This window comes from Suncus etruscus, chromosome 1 (genome assembly GCF_024139225.1).
Source record: "Suncus etruscus isolate mSunEtr1 chromosome 1, mSunEtr1.pri.cur, whole genome shotgun sequence".
Lineage (NCBI taxonomy): Eukaryota > Metazoa > Chordata > Mammalia > Eulipotyphla > Soricidae > Suncus > Suncus etruscus.
In genome coordinates, this window is record NC_064848.1 from 165,174,573 (window position 1) to 165,194,189 (window position 19,617).

Genomic DNA, 19,617 nt, shown 5'->3' on the forward strand with positions numbered 1-19,617 from the left:
TCCCCCCCAAGCCAGGGACGATTTCTGAGCACTTAGCCAGAAGTAACCCCTGAGCATCAAATGGGTGTGGCCCGAAAAACCAAAAAAAAAAAAAAATGAAAATAAGATGCAATCCAGGTTCAATCTCTGATACCCCAGATGGTTCCCCCCAATCTTGCCAGGAGTGATTCCTGAATGCAGGGCAAGAGTAAATCCTGAGCATGGTCGGGCATGCCCAAAATATAAAGGAAAAAATAAAATTAAGAACCGCTTTCTCAGAATACACGGCAAAGTGAAACAGTTGGGACAGTCGATTCCTATCAGGCTGGTTTCTAGGAACAGTTCGCAGCCTTGCTCCAGTCTAGTGGCACTTCCTGTGTGGAAAAAAAAATCCTAGTCTATAAATGAGCGCCTTTTTCTCCCACCAGGTGTACTTTAGACATGTCAGTCTTAAAAATACATCTGACCCTACTGCTTCCAGCATGTTAATTGTTAAACTCCTGGAAATCAGCTGTGTTTTATACACATTCTAAATTTTCAGGATTTTGGTTGCTTGTTTTTCAGTGTGTTTGTTTTTGCCTCAGGCTCTCCCCACTGCTGTCCAACTTGAATAGTAGAGCACAATGAATCCTTCCAAGAGCATTGCAAGAACAATGGCTACCTTGCCCAGGGTCTCCGGTTGCTCCCTATTGATGATACTGGCAACGAAATCCACTAGTAAAAATGTCCTTGCTAGCAAAGATATTGGCTCTCATTTTTTACTAATCCGACCTCTCTTCAACTCAGACTTACTCCCTAGCACTGAACATGCTAGTGTTGGAGAGAGCTCAGGCACAAAACGTAGGCAGGTACCAAAATATCAGTAATCATGATAAATAACATGTTACTGCAGTGTGTTTTCAAATTGATGGGCTAGGGAGAGAATTCAAAGGACTGTACAAATGCTTGTGGCAGGAGGCCTGAGTTTAAACCCCACTACCATGTGGTACCCCAAATACCACTTCTAGGGGTCCCTGAGCACCAAAACCTAAAGAGAAAAATCATAATAATGCAAAAAAAAATAAATAAGAAAATACCCGAGTTTTTCTGAATTAAAGTCCATCCCACCTGAGTTAACAGGTTCTTTGGTGATCGCTGTTGATCTATGGTTGTCCTCTACACCTGTAGATCTAAAGTGATCACTGTGAATCTCCCCACACACTCCCTCCTCCCAGACTTCCAGCATTGACCTGTGTCCTTTAATTAGTAAAAATAATTTTTGGGGGGGCCACATTGAGCAGCACTCAAGGGTCATTCCTGGCTCTTCACTCAAATCGCTCCTGGTCAGGCTCGGGGCACCATATGGGATGCCAGAGATCGAACCTGGGTTGGTTTCAGGTTGACCGCTTGCAAGGCGAAACATACCTTATTGCTGTGCTACGGCTTCAGCCTCAGATTAGTGAAAATACATTTGACTTGGCAGTGTGAAGCCACCTGCTGATCCTAGAAGCAAAGGAGCTTTCTAGGCCTTATCATTTTCCATTAGCAGCAGAGCCTCTTGACACCTGATACTTCTGCATCTTGCCATTGGTTGCCTATTCTTCCACCCAGTTTTTCCTCTACAGTGACTTGAGGTAACAGTCCCCAGATGGCAGAGGACTCTTTTTATATCTAATTTATTTAACAATTTGTGTTAGAAAAGTAGACAGAAGAGCACACTCTTTGTGGCCTAGAAGCCAGCCATCTGGCAGAGAAGGAGCAGAGAGAAAGTAAGAAATGTATGCAAGGTTCTGAAACAGCAGCACTGGGGCTGGAGAGATAGCATAGAGGAAAGGCATTTGCCTTGCATGCAGAAGGTCGGTGGTTAAAGTCCCGGCATCCCATATGATCCCCTGAGTCTGAGCATAGAGCCAGGAGAAACCCCTGAGCACTGCCAGGTGTGACCCCTACCCCCCCCCCAAAAAAAAGAAACAGCAAATACAGGGAGGTTTGGTGGTGGTTTTATTGTGGAGTTGTGTTTTGTTTTGTGGGGGTTCTTTTGTTTTGGGCCACACCTGGCTGTGCTCAGGGATCACTTCTAGTAGGCTTTGGGGGGCTATATGCAAACTCAGATTGGACCACATGCAAGGCAACCCCAAGTCTAAGCTCTACACTGTTGCTCTGGCCCCTGTGACTGGGTAGCTATGAAGACGGGTGGAGGACATGGAGAGAGGTGGGACATGGCGCAGCGGTAGGGCGTTTTGCCTTGCACGCAGCTGAACCAGGACGGACCGCAGTTCGGTTCCCTGGTGTTCCATATGGTCCCCTAAAGCCAGGGGAGATTTCTAAGTGTATAGCCAAGAGTAACCCCTGAGTGTCACCGGGTGTGGCCCAAAAACCAAAAATAAAATAAATAGAAGAGGAAAGAGCTCTGTAGAGTTACCACCATAGAGGAAAATAAGCAGGTCAGACTGGCAGAGGTGCTGGGATGACAATGCTGTCACTTTTGGGCTCAAGATGTTTGCACATAATTTTCAAAAGGTGCCCAAAAGGCAGGAAGTCATTCATTCAGCACTTGCTTGGGGCTGCGAAACAGCTGGTTATCCAATCTTCTCCCCAGGGCGCTTTGAAAATTCCTTATCTCCAGATAACCAACTAGGACTGCTGAGCAGTTTTGAGGAATAATCATATGAACAATTGCACACTTTCCATGTTCCCTGGGCAAACCTCAGGTTAGGGAACCCCAGCTCCATCTGGTGAGCAGTTTCAATCAGTGAGGTTGGCATGATGCCATTGTGTCCTGAGAGCCAGTAGAGATAGGTATCCAGTGCCCACTGGGCCCCTAGGGAGGCCCTGGGAACCCCAGAACTGTGTGCTGCCAGTGGTTTGGGCCTTCCCATGTCCCTTTCCTGATGTTCTCCTGCCTTGGGATTGTCCATCTGTAATAATTCTCCCTGCACCCCACCTTCTGCCTTCACCCCCCATAGTACTGACACGTGGACCCCACTGAGGTTCACTGCCCCCTCACACAGGCTGGTTTTTTCACATTCTAGCCTCTGGCCTCAACCAAACTCAGCTGAGCCACCTTGTTCCTGGGTCCCAGGCAGAGCTGTGGGAAGGAGCCCAGGCCACCCTCCAGGGGCTTCCACATCCATCCCAATTCAGAGCACTCTGTCCTTTGTCCCCCTGCCAAATTTCAGTCAGTCCTTGCCCTTGGGCAACTGTAGCAAAACATACAGAGCTCACTACCTGCTGCTTACCCAAAATGAAGACTTTGCCCTAAGCTTCTTTTTCCCTTCACCCACCCCTTTTGAGATGAGAACTAAAAAACCTACCTCATGGATTGAATCAGTACAATTAAGATCCTGGGGAGAGAACAGCTAGTGCTCAGTCCACAAAGCTGGAAGTTCCCACCACCACCATCACAGGCTTTTCTCCCTTATGAGGCTGTCTTTTTTTCTTTGGGGTGGGGAGTTGAGCCACACCCCAGCATCGCTCAGGAGCATATGAGATGCCCAGGATTGAATCTATGTCAGTCCCGGGTCGGACCAGGTTGGCTGCAAGCAAGGAAAACGCCCTACCACTGTGTCATGGCACTGGTCCCTGTCATGTTTTGTTTTTCTTTTTAGGGCCACACCTAGTGGTGCTCAGGGGTTACTCCTGGCTCTGCACTCAGAAATCACTCCTGGCAGGTTCGGGGGACCAAATGGGATGCCGAGAATCAAACCCGGGTCCGTCCAAGCTCAGCCTCGTGCAAGGCAAATAGCTCTCGCCCCTGTCTTGCTTTCTCTCTCTCTCTTTTTTTTTTTTTTTGTTGTTGTTGTTGTTGTTGTTGTTGCTGTTTTTAGGCCACACCTGGTGACACTCGGGTTACTCCTGGCTGCTCTCAGAAATCGCTCCTGCCTTGGGGGACTCAGGGGATCAAACCTCAATCTGTCCTAGGTTAGCACATGAAGGCAAAGGCCCTACCCTGCATTATCGCCCTGCAACCTTGTCTTACTTTCCTTTTTTGGGGTGGGGTCACACCCCGAAGCGCTCAGAGGTCACTCCTGGCTCTAAGCTCAGAAATTGCTCCTGGCAGGCTCAGGGGACCATATGGGATGCCGGATTCGAATTATCATCCTTCTGGAAGCAAGGCAAATGCCTTACCTCCATGCTATCTCTCTAGCTCCTTGTCTTGCTTTCTTTTTTTTTTTTTTTTTTTTGGTTTTTGGGCCACACCCGGTGACGCTCAGGGGTTACTCCTGGCTATGCGCTCAGAAGTCGCTCCTGGCTTGGGGGACCATATGGGACGCCGGGGGATTGAACCGCGGTCCGTCTCCTAGGCTAGCGCAGGTAAGGCTTACCTTACCTCCAGCGCCACCGCCCGGCCCCCTCTTTTTTTTTTTTTTTTTGGTTTTTGGGCCACACCCGTCGGTGCTCAGGGGTTACTCCTGGCTGTCTGCTCAGAAATAGCTCCTGGCAGGCACAGGGGACCATATGGGACACTGGGATTTGAACCAACCACCTTTGGTCTTGGATCGGCTGCTTGCGAGGCAAAGGCCACAATGCTATCTCTCCAGGCCCTTGTCTTGCTTTCTTAATTCTCACGCCACACCTGCTTGAGAACCATTCATTATGGTAAGTAGAACCCTTTACGGGGCAACTCTTCCTGCCACTAATATAGGGACATTGTCACCTCCCAAAACCCACTCCCCACTTTGCCCTGTGGTTTGTGGCTGCCTGACCAGCTTGAACCTCCATCCCTCAGTTGCTGTCAATACCTCGAAATGACCACTATGGAAGAGTCCAAGGGACATACAGCCTGAGAGATCTGGGGTTCCCTATCTGGCCAGCCCACACCCCCCAACTCTGCTTTAGAGCCAGAGGTCCATCCTGGGGACACTAAGCTCCCTCCTTTTGCTCTGACTCCTTGGCCACCCCTGCGCCCAAGGTCATTCCTGCAGGATGGACCACCCTCCCTTAATTCAGCATCGTCTCTTCTCCAACTTCCCTCCCCATCTAAAAAATTAAAATAAAAAAGAAGAAGATAATGTTTTATTGAAAAAAAATAAATAAAGAGAGAACAAAATGCAAAAAAAAAAAAAAAAGAAGAGAAGAAGAAGAAAGCCCCCTTTGGGCCCGTCCTCCACTCAAAGCTTATGCTTCCAGGCCCACTTTCCCCTCTGCCAAGGCTGCAGCGTTAGAAGTTCAAAGACACAAAGGGCCTTGGGCACACAGGGCCCAGGAGGGTTGCCAGGAGGGGGATCCACTTCAAGATTGCAGAACCGGAGCCAGAGAGATAGCACGGAGGTAAGGCGTTTGCTTTTCATGCAGAAGGTCATCGGTTCCAATCCCGGCGTCCCATATGGTCCCCCTGAGCCTGCCAGGAGCGATTTCTGAGCGTGGAGCCAGGAGTAACCCCTGAGCGCTGCCGAGTGTGACCCAAAAACAAAAACAAAACAAAAAAAAATTGCAGAACCTTCCCCTTCTTGGCAGAGTCACCCCTCCTCTCGTGAACCCTGACTTTTCAGTCTCAAGAGTCATTGGCCCGCAAGATGCCAGTTGACGGCTAAGACGACTCATGGCGATTGCCACCTTCGTGCAGGGCCCCCTAATCGCCTGCTGCAGGGAATCGGGACTCAGGGAGGGTTCGGGTCCCCAGGGCCAGAACCCAAGGACCCACAAAAGTACTCTTCTTCTCAGAGAAGGGCACAGCCCTGTGCAGCTTCTCCCCTGGCCCACCCCTTGCAAGATCAGCATTTGCAGAGAAGAAACGAATTTTGGATCAGGGTGGTCATGTCCCAGCCCAAAGACTTCCTACTTCTCCATGCAACTTGCTTCACACACTTGATCCTGCAGGGTCGAGTTTTAGTAGTTTATTTTATTTTTACTATTATTATTATTATGATGATTAATGTTTGGGGGCCACACCCACTGACGCTCAGGGGTTCCTCCTGGCTTGGGGGACCATATTGAACCGCGATCCGTCCTAGATCAGCGCGTGCAAGGCAAACGCCTTAACGCTTGTGCCACCGCTCCGGCCCCGAGTAGTTTATTTTTATAAGTGACCAAATTCCAGCTCAGTAAGTGAGATGGAGACACCACCGTGGACAGCGGCCACAGCGCGCCACGCGGCCGCCAGCCTCGGCCCACCCCGTCCCTCCCCGTCCCGCAACGGCCGCAGCGCCGCCTACCGGCAGACTTGGAGCGAGCAGCCGGCCCTGCCCACGTGGCGCCGCCTCACGCGACACTCCGAAGAACCAATAGGCGTCGCCGGTGGTAAGCCCCGCCCCCTGAGTCCCGCCCAGCACCCCCTCTCCAGCCAATGGGAGAGGCCTGCGTACCCAGAAAGGGGCGGGGCGGGCTTCTGGGCCACGAAGTGTCCAGACCCAAAACCCGTTCTCAGCCTCTTCCCACGTCTGCGGGTCTGGGCTTGCGCGACTTCTTTTCCTTCCAGCCCGGAGCGACGAGCGGATCATGGGGGCTCTGGGTGCCCGGCGCGGCCTGGAGTGGCTGCTGGGCTTCTACTTCCTCTCGCACATCCCCATCACTCTGTTCATGGACCTGCAGATGCTGCTGCCGCACGAGCTCTACCCGGCGGAGGTGAGCGCGGTGATCGCTTCTGGATCCTGGATTTCGGGTCGTCCACTCGGGGGTCTCTCCGCGCCCCTCGAGGCTGCCTCTTAGTGCCAAGTGGGAACCCTCACTCGTGGCTCCAATTCTGGTGCTTTTTCTTCCTTCCCGCCGACCTTAAGTCCTGACTGTCCCAACCTTTTCCCCTTAAGCGTTGAGTTAGATACTTGATTATCTTTTCCAAAGAATCTTCCTCCGAGCAAGGACAGTGGGTAGGACGATGGCCTTGATCCTGGCCATCCCATATGGTTCCCTGAACCCGCCAGGATTTGTTCCTGAGCACAGAGTCAGGAGTAATTCTGAGCACTGCCGGGTATGGCCCCAAGGCCCCCACCCCCAACTATTTAAAAAGATGAAAAGAATCTAATACAGGTATGTTTAAATTCCCCACCTCTGATCTATTGGCAGTAGTAACTGAGATTAACCACCGTCTACATCACTTTTGCACAGTTTTTAAGTTGTATTTCCTGGTAGAAAAAATTTTGATCATAGGGCTCGGGCTAGAGGTAAAAGGGCTAGAGCATAGTCTTTGCAGGTGCATGGAACTCAGGCTTCTAGCATGCAAAGCAAGTGCTCAACCCATTGAGCTGTTACTCCATCGTCTCAAATTGGCCCCTTTAATTGGATGATAGTAAGGCTGGAGAAAAAAATGAGAGGCCCTTTTCTTGGTAGTGAAGAGTTTGTAACCTATAAACTTTGATTTAATGCTTTCTATGTTTTATAGGGGAAATTATTTGTTCTGTTCACACTTGGCCCCTAAACCAAGTTTCTGACCTCAGTTCTATTTCCCAATCTTTCTGTAGAACTATAGGCAAACCCTAATCTGTCTACTTGAAAATTTGACTATCCAGGGATTAGAGTAAGAGTACAGTGAGTTGTATGCAGCTGATCTGGGTTCAGTTCACAGCATTCCATATGGTTCCCCAAAGATCCCCAGAAGTAGCCCTTTAGCACCATCAAGTGTGACTCCAAAACCAAAAAATTAAAAAATTTTAGAAAAGAAAATTTCATCAGTCCTATATCTCTTTGAAAATACTTTGTGGGGGGGGATGGCCAGATAGATAGCATGGAGGTAGTGTGTTTGTCTTGCATGCAGAAGGTCGGTGGTTCGAATCCCGGCATCCCATATGGTCCCTCGAGCCTGCCAGGAGCGATTTCTGAGCGTAGAGCCAGGAGTAACCCCTGAGTACTGCTGGGTGTGACCCAAAAAACAAACAAAAAAAGGGCCCGGAGAGATAGCACAGCGGCGTTTGCCTTGCAAGAAGCCAGCCGATCCAGGACCAAAGGTGGTTGGTTCAAATCCTGGTGTCCCATATGGTCCCCTGTGCCTGCCAGGAGCTATTTCTGAGCAGACAGCCAGGAGTAACCCCTGAGCACCGCCGGGTTTGGCCCAAAAACCAAAAACAAAGAAAAGAAAATACTTTGTGGGCCAGAGTGGTGACACAAGCGTAGGGCATTTGCCTTGCACGTGGCTAACCTAGGACTGACTGCGGTTCCATCTCCTGGTGCCTGATATAGTTTCCCCCAAGCCAGGAGCAATTTCTGAGCGCATAGCCAGGCGTAACCCCAGTGTCACCGGGTGTGGTCCAAAACCAAAAAAAAAAAAAAAGGAAAGAAAATGCTTTGTTGGGTTGGTGAGAATCAGGGTTTAAGGCCATTGGCTTACATCCCACTAACACCTTCCACTCTTACATCTCTGGCACCACAATGGGCCTCTGTGTACCAGGAGGGGTCACTCTTGAGCACAAAAATCTGGAATAGGCCATGAGCACTTCTGGGTGCGGTCCAAAAAAAAGTGGGTTCCTCTTAACCTGGATTCCCTGAACCTCTGTGGTGAATGTACATGCCTCAGTTTTCTGGTAGAAGTCGTTTCTATTAACTTTCCCAGCATCTGAAAATTCCTCTGAACACTGTCCTCCCTCCACCCCCTTCCACAGATATAGTCTCTTGATTTGCTGTTGAGTCCCGCCAACCTGGGAACTGTGTAGGTCGAATAAGGCAAGCGTCAGGCTGCACTCTGAAAAGGTAGGGCTGGGGGAGGAGGTTAGTCTAAGAACTCGATTCTTCCCAGAACTCTTTTGAGTGTCTTGACTAGAGCCAAGGAATTGGATCCTAGAATGTCACTGAGTTACAGTATAGGCTCAAACATATGCAGTTTCCTATTAGCGTTATAGTACCAAAAACATAGGCACGAAACAGCACAAATCTATTTTCTCACAGTTCCAGAGTCTTGGAGTTTGAAGTGACTTACAGGACAAATCAAAGTTTCAAGAGCTGGTTTCTTCACATCACCTCTGAGAGTAGCAAATTGTTCCTTAGTTCCGTGGTTTCTGGTAGTGCCAGGTTTTCTAGGCTTGGGACTCCATCTCTGTTTCTAGTATCACATTGGTGCCTTTTCTTTTCTTTTTTTTTTTTTTTTTGGTTTTTGGGCCACACCTGGCGATGCTCAGGGGTTACTTCTGGCTGTCTGCTCAGAAGTAGCTCCCTGCAGGCACGGAGGGACCATATGGGACACCGGGATTCGAACCAACCACCTTTGGTCCTGGATTGGCTGCTTGCAAGGCAAACACCGCTGTACTATCTCTCCGGGCCTGTCTTTTCTTATTTTATGGGCTTTTTTTTTCCTTAAACAGGGGGCACCAGGCACAAATGAGAGGTTCAACTCAGGCCTCACATATGCAAAGCATGTGCTTTCTCACTTGAGTTATTTCTTTTTTTTTTTTTTTTTTGGTTTTTGGTTTTTGGGCTACACCCGGCGTTGCTCAGGGGTTACTCCTGGCTGTCTGCTCAGAAATAGCTCCTGGCAGGCACGGGGGACCATATGGGACACCGGGATTCGAACCAACCACCTTTGGTCCTGGATCGGCTGTTTGCAAGGCAAACACCGCTGTGCTATCTCTCCGGGCCCTCACTTGAGTTATTTCATCTGTTGTCTTCTTTATTTTTTGTTTGTTTGTTGTTCAGGGTCGCAACAGTGGTACTCAGGACTGAGTCTTGATTCTGTGCTCAGGGTTCACTCCTGGCAGTGGTGGTGAAGGCAGGTGGTAATTCAACCAGGACTGGCTGCAAACACCAGTTTGCAAGGCAAACACCTTAATTCCTGAACTGTCACCAGCCCCTGGGGCCTTTTCTTATACCTGTCTCTCTCAATCTTACTTTTTTTTTTTTGGTTTTGGGCCAGACCCAGCAGCAGCACTCATGGGTTACTCCAGGCTCTGCGCTCAGATATTGCTCCTGGCAAGCTCAGGGGACCTTATGGAATGCCAGGAATCGAACCTGGGTTCACCCCAGGTCAGCCCTCGGCAAGGCAAATGCCCTACTGCTGCACCATCACTCTGGCCCTCTACCCTACTTTTTTTTGTTTGTTTTGTTTTTGGGTCACACCCAGCAGTGCTCAGGGGTTACTCCTGGCTCTATGCTCAGAAATCGCTCCTGGCAGGCTCAGGGGACCATGTGGGATGCCGGGATTCGAACCACCATCCTTCTGCATGAAAGGCAAAAACGCCTTACCTCCATGCTATCTCTCCAGCCCCTACCCTACTTTTTTAAGGGTACTTGTGATCACATTTAGGGCCTACCAGCAAATAACCTGGTAAAGCTGTTTAAGATCTTTGAGTCATTGTAAAGTTCTGCCAAATTATTATAAATCATAGGTTCTGGGGATTAGGATATGGAGACTTTTGGTGTCCATTTGAACCAAATAGGCCCATGTAGACACACTTTTTCTAAAAAGGTAAACACAGTCCTTGAAGAAAGGAGAGAAAGGAGACCATGTTCATGGTTTTAAACCTGTGTAACAAAACTCAGGCTACTTGTGTGCAAACTTGCTTTATGGTCCCCTTTAATACTGAGCAGTTAGGATGTTACTCCGGATAATAGTTTTAGACGCAAGAGCTATTTGTTTCTGGGCCAGCACAGCATTTGCCTTGGACATGGCCAACCCAGGTTCTATCGTTGGCACCCCATATTGTGTTCTAAGCCCTGCCAGAAGCAAACCCTGAACCTTGCCAAATGTGGCCCAAAAACAGAACGAAAAATAGCTGTTGGTTTTTGTCCTTTGTAATTTTTAATTTTGGGGTTTGATTTTTTTTTTTTTTTTGGTTTGGTCTGGTTTTAGTTTTTTGAACCACACCCAGTAGCACTCAAGGGTTACTCCTGGCAAGCTCAGGGGACCATATGGGATGCCGGAGATCAAACACAGGTCAGCCATGTGCTAGGCAAATGCCCTCCTCACTGTGCTATCACTCCAGTCCAGTTTCAGTCCTTTGTGAATTATTCATTCCCACAGGTCCTTGCTCACTATCTTCATAAAGACCCCATTTATGCCTGTTTTTTTGGTATGGTCCTGGCTTTATTTAATGTTGAAATTTTTACAGTAGAGCTTACAGCTGTTAACTGTTAAAGTCTGATGTAGGCAAACCTTGGCCAGAAACATTAGTTGGGGGAGGTTGTTATGTAATCAGGCAAATTTTGTTGCTTCTTTCTGGGGAAAAAAATAATAAAAAAAAATCTTGAGTTCTCAAAGATTCTCTCGGGAAAAATGCCAAAATTTAACATCTGGGGTTTTTTTTTTCCTCCAAAAATAGAAGAAACTTTCCTTTAAAACTAAACAGCTGTGGGAAATCATATAATGGTTAGGCTACAATTTGCAGATTAAATATCTTGATTGAAAGCAAATCAATACTTGGAAAAACTATTATGAAACAAGAATTTAGTTAGGATTGAAACATTGATTGGACAGGAAGCTTTTTTTCGGGGGGGGGGGGGGTCACACCCAACGGTGCTAAGGGGTTACTCCTGGCTCTACGCTCAGAAATCGCTCCTGGCATGATCAGGGGACCATATGGGATGCTGGGAATTGAACCAGGATCCATCCGGGATTGGCCGCGTGCAAGGCAAATGCCCTGCCGCTGGCTGTACTATCACTCTGGCCCCTGGACAGGAAGCATTTAAAAATATTTTATTGAAACCATTGTGATTTGCAAAGTTATTTATAGTTTGGTTTCAGTACAATGTTTCAGTACCAATCCTACCAGTGTCAACCTCCCTCCATCACTGTTCCCAGACTCCATTCCATGCCACCACTCTTGCCCCCACCCTGCCTGCATAACAGGTCCATTTTAAGTTTTGGTTGTAAAAGTTTTGGGTCTCATGTTTTCATTGTTGTTGACTTTTACTTGGATATTTCCTTGGATATTTCTGGCTTGGATATGCCCTTTCTTTTTTTGGGGGTGGGGGGCTCACACCCAATGGTTCTCGGGGGTGACTCCTGGCTCTGTGCTCAGAAATCACCCCTGGCAGGCTTGGGGGATCATATGGGATGCCAGGATTCGAACCGCCGTCTGTCCTGTGTTGGTTGCATGCAAGGCAGACTCCTTATCGCTGTGCTTTTGCTCCGGATATGTCCTTTCTTAACATCACCAATGCACCTAAGACCCCAAGCGCCCCTTTCAGATTAATATTTCTCCTCCAGTTCCTTTCTTTCTCCTCACTGTACTAACAGGAAGCATTTTATAGTATTGTTTGCACCTAGGTGGCATCACATCTCTTAAAGGAAAAACAGATGAGCACCTAGGTGTGAAGTGCTAAAATCAATCTGTACTCTTTCTAAATTAGAGAAGTCGAAGACTGAAGACTGATCTGTGGCAATCCCTGATTTAGAAATCATGTGTGTGGGGCTGGAGTGGTAAGGCATTTGCCTTGCACGCAGCCAACCCAGGATGGACCCCGGTTTGATTCCCGGTATCCCATATGGTCCCCCAAGCCTGCCTGCCAGGAGCAATTTCTGAGTGTAGAGCCTGGAGTAATCCCTGAGCGCCGCCAGGTGTGACCCAAAAAAACCAAAACCAAAAGGAAGGAAGGAAGGAAGGAAGGAAGGAAGGAAGGAAGGAAGGAAGGAGGGAGGGAGGGAGGGAGGGAGGGAGGGAGGGAGGGAGGGAGGGAGGGAGGGAGGGAGGGAGGGAGGGAGGGAGGGAGGAAGGAAAATGGAAGGAAAATGGAAGAAGGAAAGAAGGAAGGAAGGAAGGAAGGAAGGAAGGAAGGAAGGAAGGAAGGAAGGAAGGAAGGAAGGAAGGAAGGAAGGAAGGAAGGAAGGAAGGAAGGAAGGAAGGAAGGAAGGAAGGAAGAGAGATAGTACAGCAGGTAGGGCACTTGCCTTGTATATGGCCGACCCAGATTCAATCTTCAGCATCCCATTTTCATCCCCCGAGAACACCAAGGGCTGATTCCTAAGCACAGAACCAGGAGTAAAACTTGAGGGTCACCAGTGTCACCCAGGAAAAAAATCACTTGTAATGCCAGATGATTACTTTAATGGCTATTTATGATAAGTTGAATCAAATGTGAATCAGGCATAAATTTGAAAAGATTTACCATTTTGTAGTCTCTTACTAAATAGACATATTTTTGGAAATGCCAGGGATTGAACCTAGAACCTCACACATTCAACAAATAATTTCTGACATTTCATGCTAAAATTTTAATAGGAGCAAACCTGAATTTTCAGATCAAATGGAGTGTAGGGGGGTTGGCCCACATTGACTGTGTTCAGGGTTTATTCTTGGCTCTATAATCAGAGACCACTCTTGGTGGTACTCAGGGGATCATATGTGGTTCTGGGGACCAAACTGGCGTTGGTTACATAGGTGAATGCAAAACAGTACCTTAATCTCTATACTGTCTCTCCAGCCATCCAAATAGTCTTATTCAATTGAATGATTTCCCATTTACTTCATGCTAACCATTGTTCTAAAGGCTATAGGTTCGTTTTATAGTTCATCTTATCTTACCAACAGTGAGGGAGCTTGACTTTACATGGAAAACAAGCTTATTGAGATTAAGGGCTTTGTCCTGAGCCTCAAAGCAGCTCAAACACTCAAAGCAGCTCTTTGCAAAGGTTCTATGGTTTTTTTGTTTTTTTTTTTTTGGTTTGTTTTGTTTTGTTTTGTTTTTGGGCCACACCCGTTTGACGCTCAGGGGTTACTCCTGGCTATGTGCTCAGAAATCGCCCCTGGCTTGGGGGGACCATATGGGACGCCGGGGGATCGAACCGCGGTCCATTCCTTGGCTAGCGCTTGTAAGGCAGACACCTTACCTCTAGCGCCACCTTCCCGGCCCGGTTCTATGGTTTTAACTCCACTGAGGTCTTGGGCCTAACTCAGTCCAGTGGGCATTTGGGGTCAGATTGATAGAACAGTTACCTTGCATGATGTCGACCTGGGTTTGATCCCTGGCATTCCATATGGTCCCCTGAGCTTGCCAGGAATAATTTCTGAGTGCAGAGCCAGGAGTAACCCCTGAGCGCTGCCAGCTGTGGCCCCCAAACAAGAAAGACTGTGGGCGTTATTGGGTCATGACTTTCTTTGTTTTGGTGCCAATCCTGGCTCTGTGCTTGAATTGCATTTAATAGTGCTTGGGGTACCTTATGTAGTAATGGGGATTGAACTGGGCTTGCCTGTATACAAGGCAATTCCCTCACTTCCTATAGTTTATTTCTGCATCACCACCCCCAGTATTCTATGGGGAAAGATATTTTTTAAAACTTTGGGGCTGGAGAGATAGCACAGCGGTAAGACGTTTGCCTTAGACGCAGGACGGTGGTTCGAATCCCGGCATCCCATATGGTCCCCTGAGCCTGCCAGGAGCAATCTCTGAGCATAGAGCCAGGAGTAACCCCTGAGCACTGCCGGGTGTGACCCCCTCAAAAAAACAAAACAAAACAAAAAAAACTTTATTGATTGGTTTTGGGGCCACACCGAGCCGCGCTCAGGGGTCCTCCTGACTCTGCACTCAGAAATCGCCCCTGGCAGGCTGGGGGACTATATGGGATGCCGGGAATCAAACCGGGCCCTTCCTGGGTCAGCCACATGCAAGGCAAATGCTCTATCGCTGTGCTATCTCTCAGGCCCCAAACTATTCCTTTGGAAGTTAAGCAACAAGCCGGCTCTGCCCTCTCTGAGGCTCAAACTCAGGACCTTCAGATTATGAAACTGATGCACTGTCTGCTGTGCTAAGAGGACCACCTGGGGGGAAAAAAATCTTAAACACTTATTCTGTTTCTTCTACAAATGAGGAAAATAGCCCAGATCAGTTCTCTACCACATTATATCCTGATAAGTGCTTAGAACAAATCAAAGAGTATTGCTGTGAATTTTAATTTCAAATAAAGTACAAATCTATGATCACTGGGCCAAAAAATTATCTAGCTGGAGCCTTCATAAAATCAATATTATGTTACCAGTGTTTGTTTCTGAATATTTGCTTCTGGTTTGTAGACAGGCCCATTATTCATTATACTACAGCTGAATATTTACTTAAAGCTCCTTCACAGAACTGAGGCCTCCCATTTCATAAAAGTGAGCCTTTATCTATTAATTAAAAATTAACGTGAAGGTATATTTGGGTTTTCCATTATAAACTAATCTTACCTTGGAAATTGCCTTTGTCATATCTTAAGACATATTTGACTTCAGAGACAGGTGTGTGGACACAGCCCTGTCCCCACTTGCAGTCTCCAGGATGTCCAAAGCAGCAGGGCAAATCTCAGGCTTTGGGCTCCTGTATAAAAGCTCCGAGTAGGCGCCCTCAAACCATGCTGCTCTTACTTCACATGTTGTTATGGATTTGGAGCTTTTGTTTTGTTTTGGGGCCACACCTGGTTGTGCTCAGAAAACCCTATGCCAGGGGTGGCGAACAAGTTCGACACAAAGAGCTAAAATTTTAAACTCTGCAAGTCAGAGAGCCACACCACGCAGTGACCTGCCAAAACAGACACTCACACAAAAGCCTATAATTTTAACTATATATTAAACACATATTGCATTTTGCCATTTTGAGTGAGGGTCAAAATCCTGCAGTGATGGTGAGGGTGTGCTGTGTCCTCCACACTAAGAATTCACGGCAAGATGTGACCCAACATGTGCCATACGGGTGTTCCTCCCCACCCCCCCCACCCCCGCTGGCCCATGCAGTTGTTTCTGAGGGATGGGAGACAGGAGGACGCAGCCTGGGGGCAGGACTCCGCATTCGGAGATCTCTCCTCAGAGGTCCCTCCTCAGAGGCAGCAGAACAAAATCCAAACTTGGCAAAGAGCCACAGTATACAAAATCATGATAAGAGGCAAAGAGCCGCATTCATTTTGGCCGGGAGCCGCATGCGGCTTGAGAGCCACGTGTTCGCCACCCCTGCCCTATGCCATGCCAGGGATCAAACTAGCAAGCACTTTTCCACTGTGCCATCTCTCCAGACCTTGGAGTTATTGGTGTAATTATAAGTAATGGAAGATGGTGGGGGGACGACAAGCTAGAAATAAGACCGTTAAGCCTTCATTTATATCCGATAAGCTATATAATTTGTGGTTTGGGCAGGGTTTTTCCATAAATATCCTGCTGGGTTCTGAAAAGAAAAATCTTTTGGCCTAGGGGAGCCAAGAATGAGGAAGAAATTGAGTTTGAGCATAGAATGACCGCACACTCATTTGTGAACTATATTAAAAAATATAATAAGGGGGCCGGAGAGATAGCGTGGAGGTAAGGCATTTGCCTTGCATGCAGAAGGACGGTGGTTTGAATCCTGGCATTCCCGTACGGTCCCCTGAGCCTGCCAGGAGCGATTTCTAAACCTTGAGCACTGCTGGGTGTGACCCAAAAACAAAACAACCTCAGTGATCGCCAGATTTGGCTGATCTGGCTGGCTAGGCGAGTGTCCCCTTCCTCCCTCACCACTCCATGTGCGTCCCTCCCAAAGCTGCACGCTAAGTCAAAAAGGACAGCCTTCCCCAAATAGAGATAGACCATTCTTCGGTCAAAGATATATGAGTAGCTGTGCTCCCCTGCTAGAATCTCCAAGTTCTCAAAGTCTATTTGTAGGAGAATATTGGGTAGTCAAGCTTCCAAGACTCCAGACACATCCAAATAAGGTGCTGCTTGTGGCAGTCTGCCTTCCTTTAAAATATATATATATATATATATATATATATATATATATATATATATATATATATATATATATATATATATATAAAATAGGGACCAGGGCAGTAGCACAGCATAGGGCATTTGCCTTGCATGCGACTGACCCAGGATGGATCTGGGTTCAATCCCCAGCATCCCATATGGTCCCCTATGCCTGCCAGGAGCAATTTCTGAGCACCGGCCCCATATTGTTCCTTTTCTAAAGAAGGTCATGATTCAGGGGCCAGAGAGATAGCATGGAGATAAGGCATTTGCCTTGCATGCAGAAGGTCGGTGGTTCAAATCCCGGCATCCCATATGGTCCCGCATGCCTGCCAGGGGCAATTTCTGAGCACAGAGCCAGGAGTAACCGGAGCACTGCTGAATATAACCCAAAAACAAAAAAAAAAAGATAGATGATCGTGATTCATATCTGTCACATTTGTGTTCCTTCCACAACTACATTGAGAATACCCCAGGTCTCTCATGGGGTCAGGAAACAAATGTCTGGTAGCACTGAGGGATCCAAGAACTGAGGAAAACTTCACTGAGGAGGTGAAGTTATTGTTTAGTGACATTCAAGTTTGCTTTGGGAAAGCCAGTGGGTTTTGTAGCAGATTAGAGCAGCCAAGACTGGCCCAAGTGTCTATGCTCATTTGTGATTCTTCTTTTTCCAGCTGAAAAACCTGATGAAATGGTATGTTAAGGAGTTCAAAGACCCATTCGTACAAGACACTCCATCATGGCTAAAGTCCTTCTTATTGTGTGAGCTTTTGTTCCAGCTGCCTTTCTTTCCCATTGCAACATATGCCTTCTTCAAAGGTTGGTAAATGGTGTGAAAATTCTTGTGCTCTGAAATGAGTTCTGCACCCCTCTGATACCTTTCCTGTGGTTTGGCTGAGGGAACTGGGAGAGATGCCGTAGAAGGCTGTTTTGGCTCAGACTGCTGCTGTCAGTGCTCCCCAGTGCTGCAAGGAAGCTTTAGTCTGTCAAAAGGCTTGCACCAGGAACCTGGGCCCCTGAAAGGATAAACTTGGTCTTTTTTATCCCACTAACCCCACAGTTTTTTGGTTTGGGAGTTGAGAGGTTAGACTACGATTGCCTCTGGGCTTGGTGGGGGGGGGGGTCAATCGCCATGTTGCTTCAGGGACCACATGGTGTCAAGAATCAAACCAAGGGTGGCTGGAGCGATAGTCAGTAGTAGGGCATTTGCCTTGCATGCAGCTGCTCAGGTCAACCTCTGTTCGATCCCTGGAGTCCCATATGGTCCCCAAGCTAGGAGCGATTTCTGAGTGTATAGCCAGCGAAAACAAACAAACAAACAACAACAAAAAAAAACAGGATTTAAATTTGTACTGTTTCTCTGGCCCCTAATTTAAAAAGTTTGTTAGCTTCTACTTTTCATCTTTGAGTTGTATCTTACTTGTTCATAAGCTCAGTAGGACCAAGGTGATCACAATATGGACCTACCATTTCATTAAAAAAAAATCCTTCTTCTAGTGTCCTCATCTGCCTAATACTTGTATAAAAAAGGTGTCTGTCCCAGCGTATGTTATAACTAAGTTTGTACAGCGTATTTCCTACTAGAATGTGATTCTATCACTTGACAGGATCTATTGGCCCTCTACACAATTATCAGATGCTACTGGCGAGGCTCCCACCCATCACGTTTTAAACCAAGCTGGTTCAACTAGTTATGGCCATTTTATTGCCCAGAGTGTTTAAAAACTAAATTAAAAGGTAGCCCCCACTCTTGGTTCGTTGCAGTGTGCTGGGCCTTAGCTAACACACGTTTATGCATCAAGCATAAACTTAAAATCTTCGTTTTCCATTTGGGAAGAAGGTAGGATGAGCCAGCTGAAGGGAGCTGGCAGATTGGAGAATGTCATGAACATCTCTAGAGCCAAGAACAGACCTAATATTTCTCTTCTCTTCCCCCCATGACCTCAGGAGGCTGCAAATGGATTCGTACCCCTGCGATCATCTATGCAGTTCATACTATGACAACACTAATTCCAGTCCTCACCACGCTTCTACTTGGGGATTTCTCCAAAGCCAGTGGTTTCAAAGGACAAGGACCAAAGACTTTTCATGAACGAATAACCCTTTTATCTGTCTATACCCCCTACTTTATTATCCCTCTCATGCTTCTGATTTTCATGTTGCGGAGTCCCCAGTACAAGTATGAGGAAAAAAGGAAGAAAAAATGAAAAAGTACCACTGGCCCAGAGGAGAGATGCTTACAGGGCAGTTTCTTATTGAGCCGGTACTAGGAAAACTGCTCAGACCCTATGTCTTCAGTAGCATTTGGAATACACCAGCAGCAATACACCAAGAGCAAGAACTAACAGGAAAAAAGTCAGACCCCTCACTTCCCAGAATACCGGCACAAACAGACCAGTCACCTGAAGGGCAGAGAGAGGGGTACAGCTGGGGCTGTAAGGTGGTTATACCTCTCTGTATGCCCAAGTTCCACTGCAGAATTACTTCAAAGCAGATCAGGCCAGAAACTGGATGAACATCTGTGATATACAGTCTAGATGGGCTAGGGATATGACTTACTGGTAGAGCACCCCCGCACACACACACACAAAACCCAACCAAATTTGGCATATTCATGAATCATTTAAGTCTACCTTCTCTCCAAATGTTGTTTTCTCTATTTTCAAGGACTACCTTACAGAAGTCCCTTTATGCTAACGTGTTATCAAACCCTGTGGAACACAACTTCCTCCAAATTACTGTCTTTCCTCACTCAGTTTAATCATCCTAGTTTGTTCTTAGCCAAAGTGGGGAAAACAGCAGGACATGATATATCCAGCATGTGCAGTTGGGCCACTTCACATTACTACGTCACTATTCTTGGTACTTGCTCTAAATGGACACTCAAGGCCAACTCTTAAATCTTGGGCAAATATCTGGGAAAACGTCGAGGCCAGTCCCAGTCAGTTCCTCCTTATTGCCTGTCTTGCTCATAAGCTATATTGGCCAGCCTGTGGGGGTATTGTCTGACTTTCTGTCTGCTCCAAATAAAAGCAGCTGCTGACCACTGCCTGGTTTTGTTTTGTGGATGAGGGGCTAAAGAGTCCAGGGTTAAACACTACTTCAAGGGCAC

At 47.4% G+C, this 19,617-nt stretch overlaps 2 protein-coding genes and 1 non-coding gene across 3 annotated transcripts in view; 1 reads left to right on the top strand and 2 right to left on the bottom strand.

Annotated features, from left to right (window-relative positions):
* PIGS (phosphatidylinositol glycan anchor biosynthesis class S) overlaps window positions 1-19,617 on the bottom strand; it is a 1,033,024-nt gene that overhangs the window by 700,250 nt on the left and 313,157 nt on the right. The gene's annotated exons all lie outside the window — the stretch shown is intronic.
* TMEM97 (transmembrane protein 97) lies at window positions 6,329-19,552 on the top strand. Its single transcript, XM_049772739.1, has 3 exons — window positions 6,329-6,522; window positions 17,180-17,324; window positions 18,453-19,552. The coding sequence occupies exons 1-3, from the start codon at window positions 6,397-6,399 to the stop codon at window positions 18,710-18,712; spliced, it is 531 nt and encodes a 176-aa protein (XP_049628696.1). The 5' UTR covers window positions 6,329-6,396; the 3' UTR covers window positions 18,713-19,552.
* TRNAM-CAU (transfer RNA methionine (anticodon CAU)) lies at window positions 14,498-14,570 on the bottom strand. The gene has a single exon. It is a non-coding gene; the product is annotated as a tRNA-Met (tRNA).

Bases quoted from the DNA above. Each gene is read 5' to 3' on its own strand.
- TMEM97 (XM_049772739.1), top strand. From the start codon at position 6,397: ATGGGGGCTCTGGGTGCCCGGCGCGGCCTGGAGTGGCTGCTGGGCTTC. The intron at 6,523-17,179 runs GTGAGCGCGGTG...TTCTTTTTCCAG, and splicing joins ACGAGCTCTACCCGGCGGAG to CTGAAAAACCTGATGAAATG. The intron at 17,325-18,452 runs GTTGGTAAATGG...CCATGACCTCAG, and splicing joins AACATATGCCTTCTTCAAAG to GAGGCTGCAAATGGATTCGT.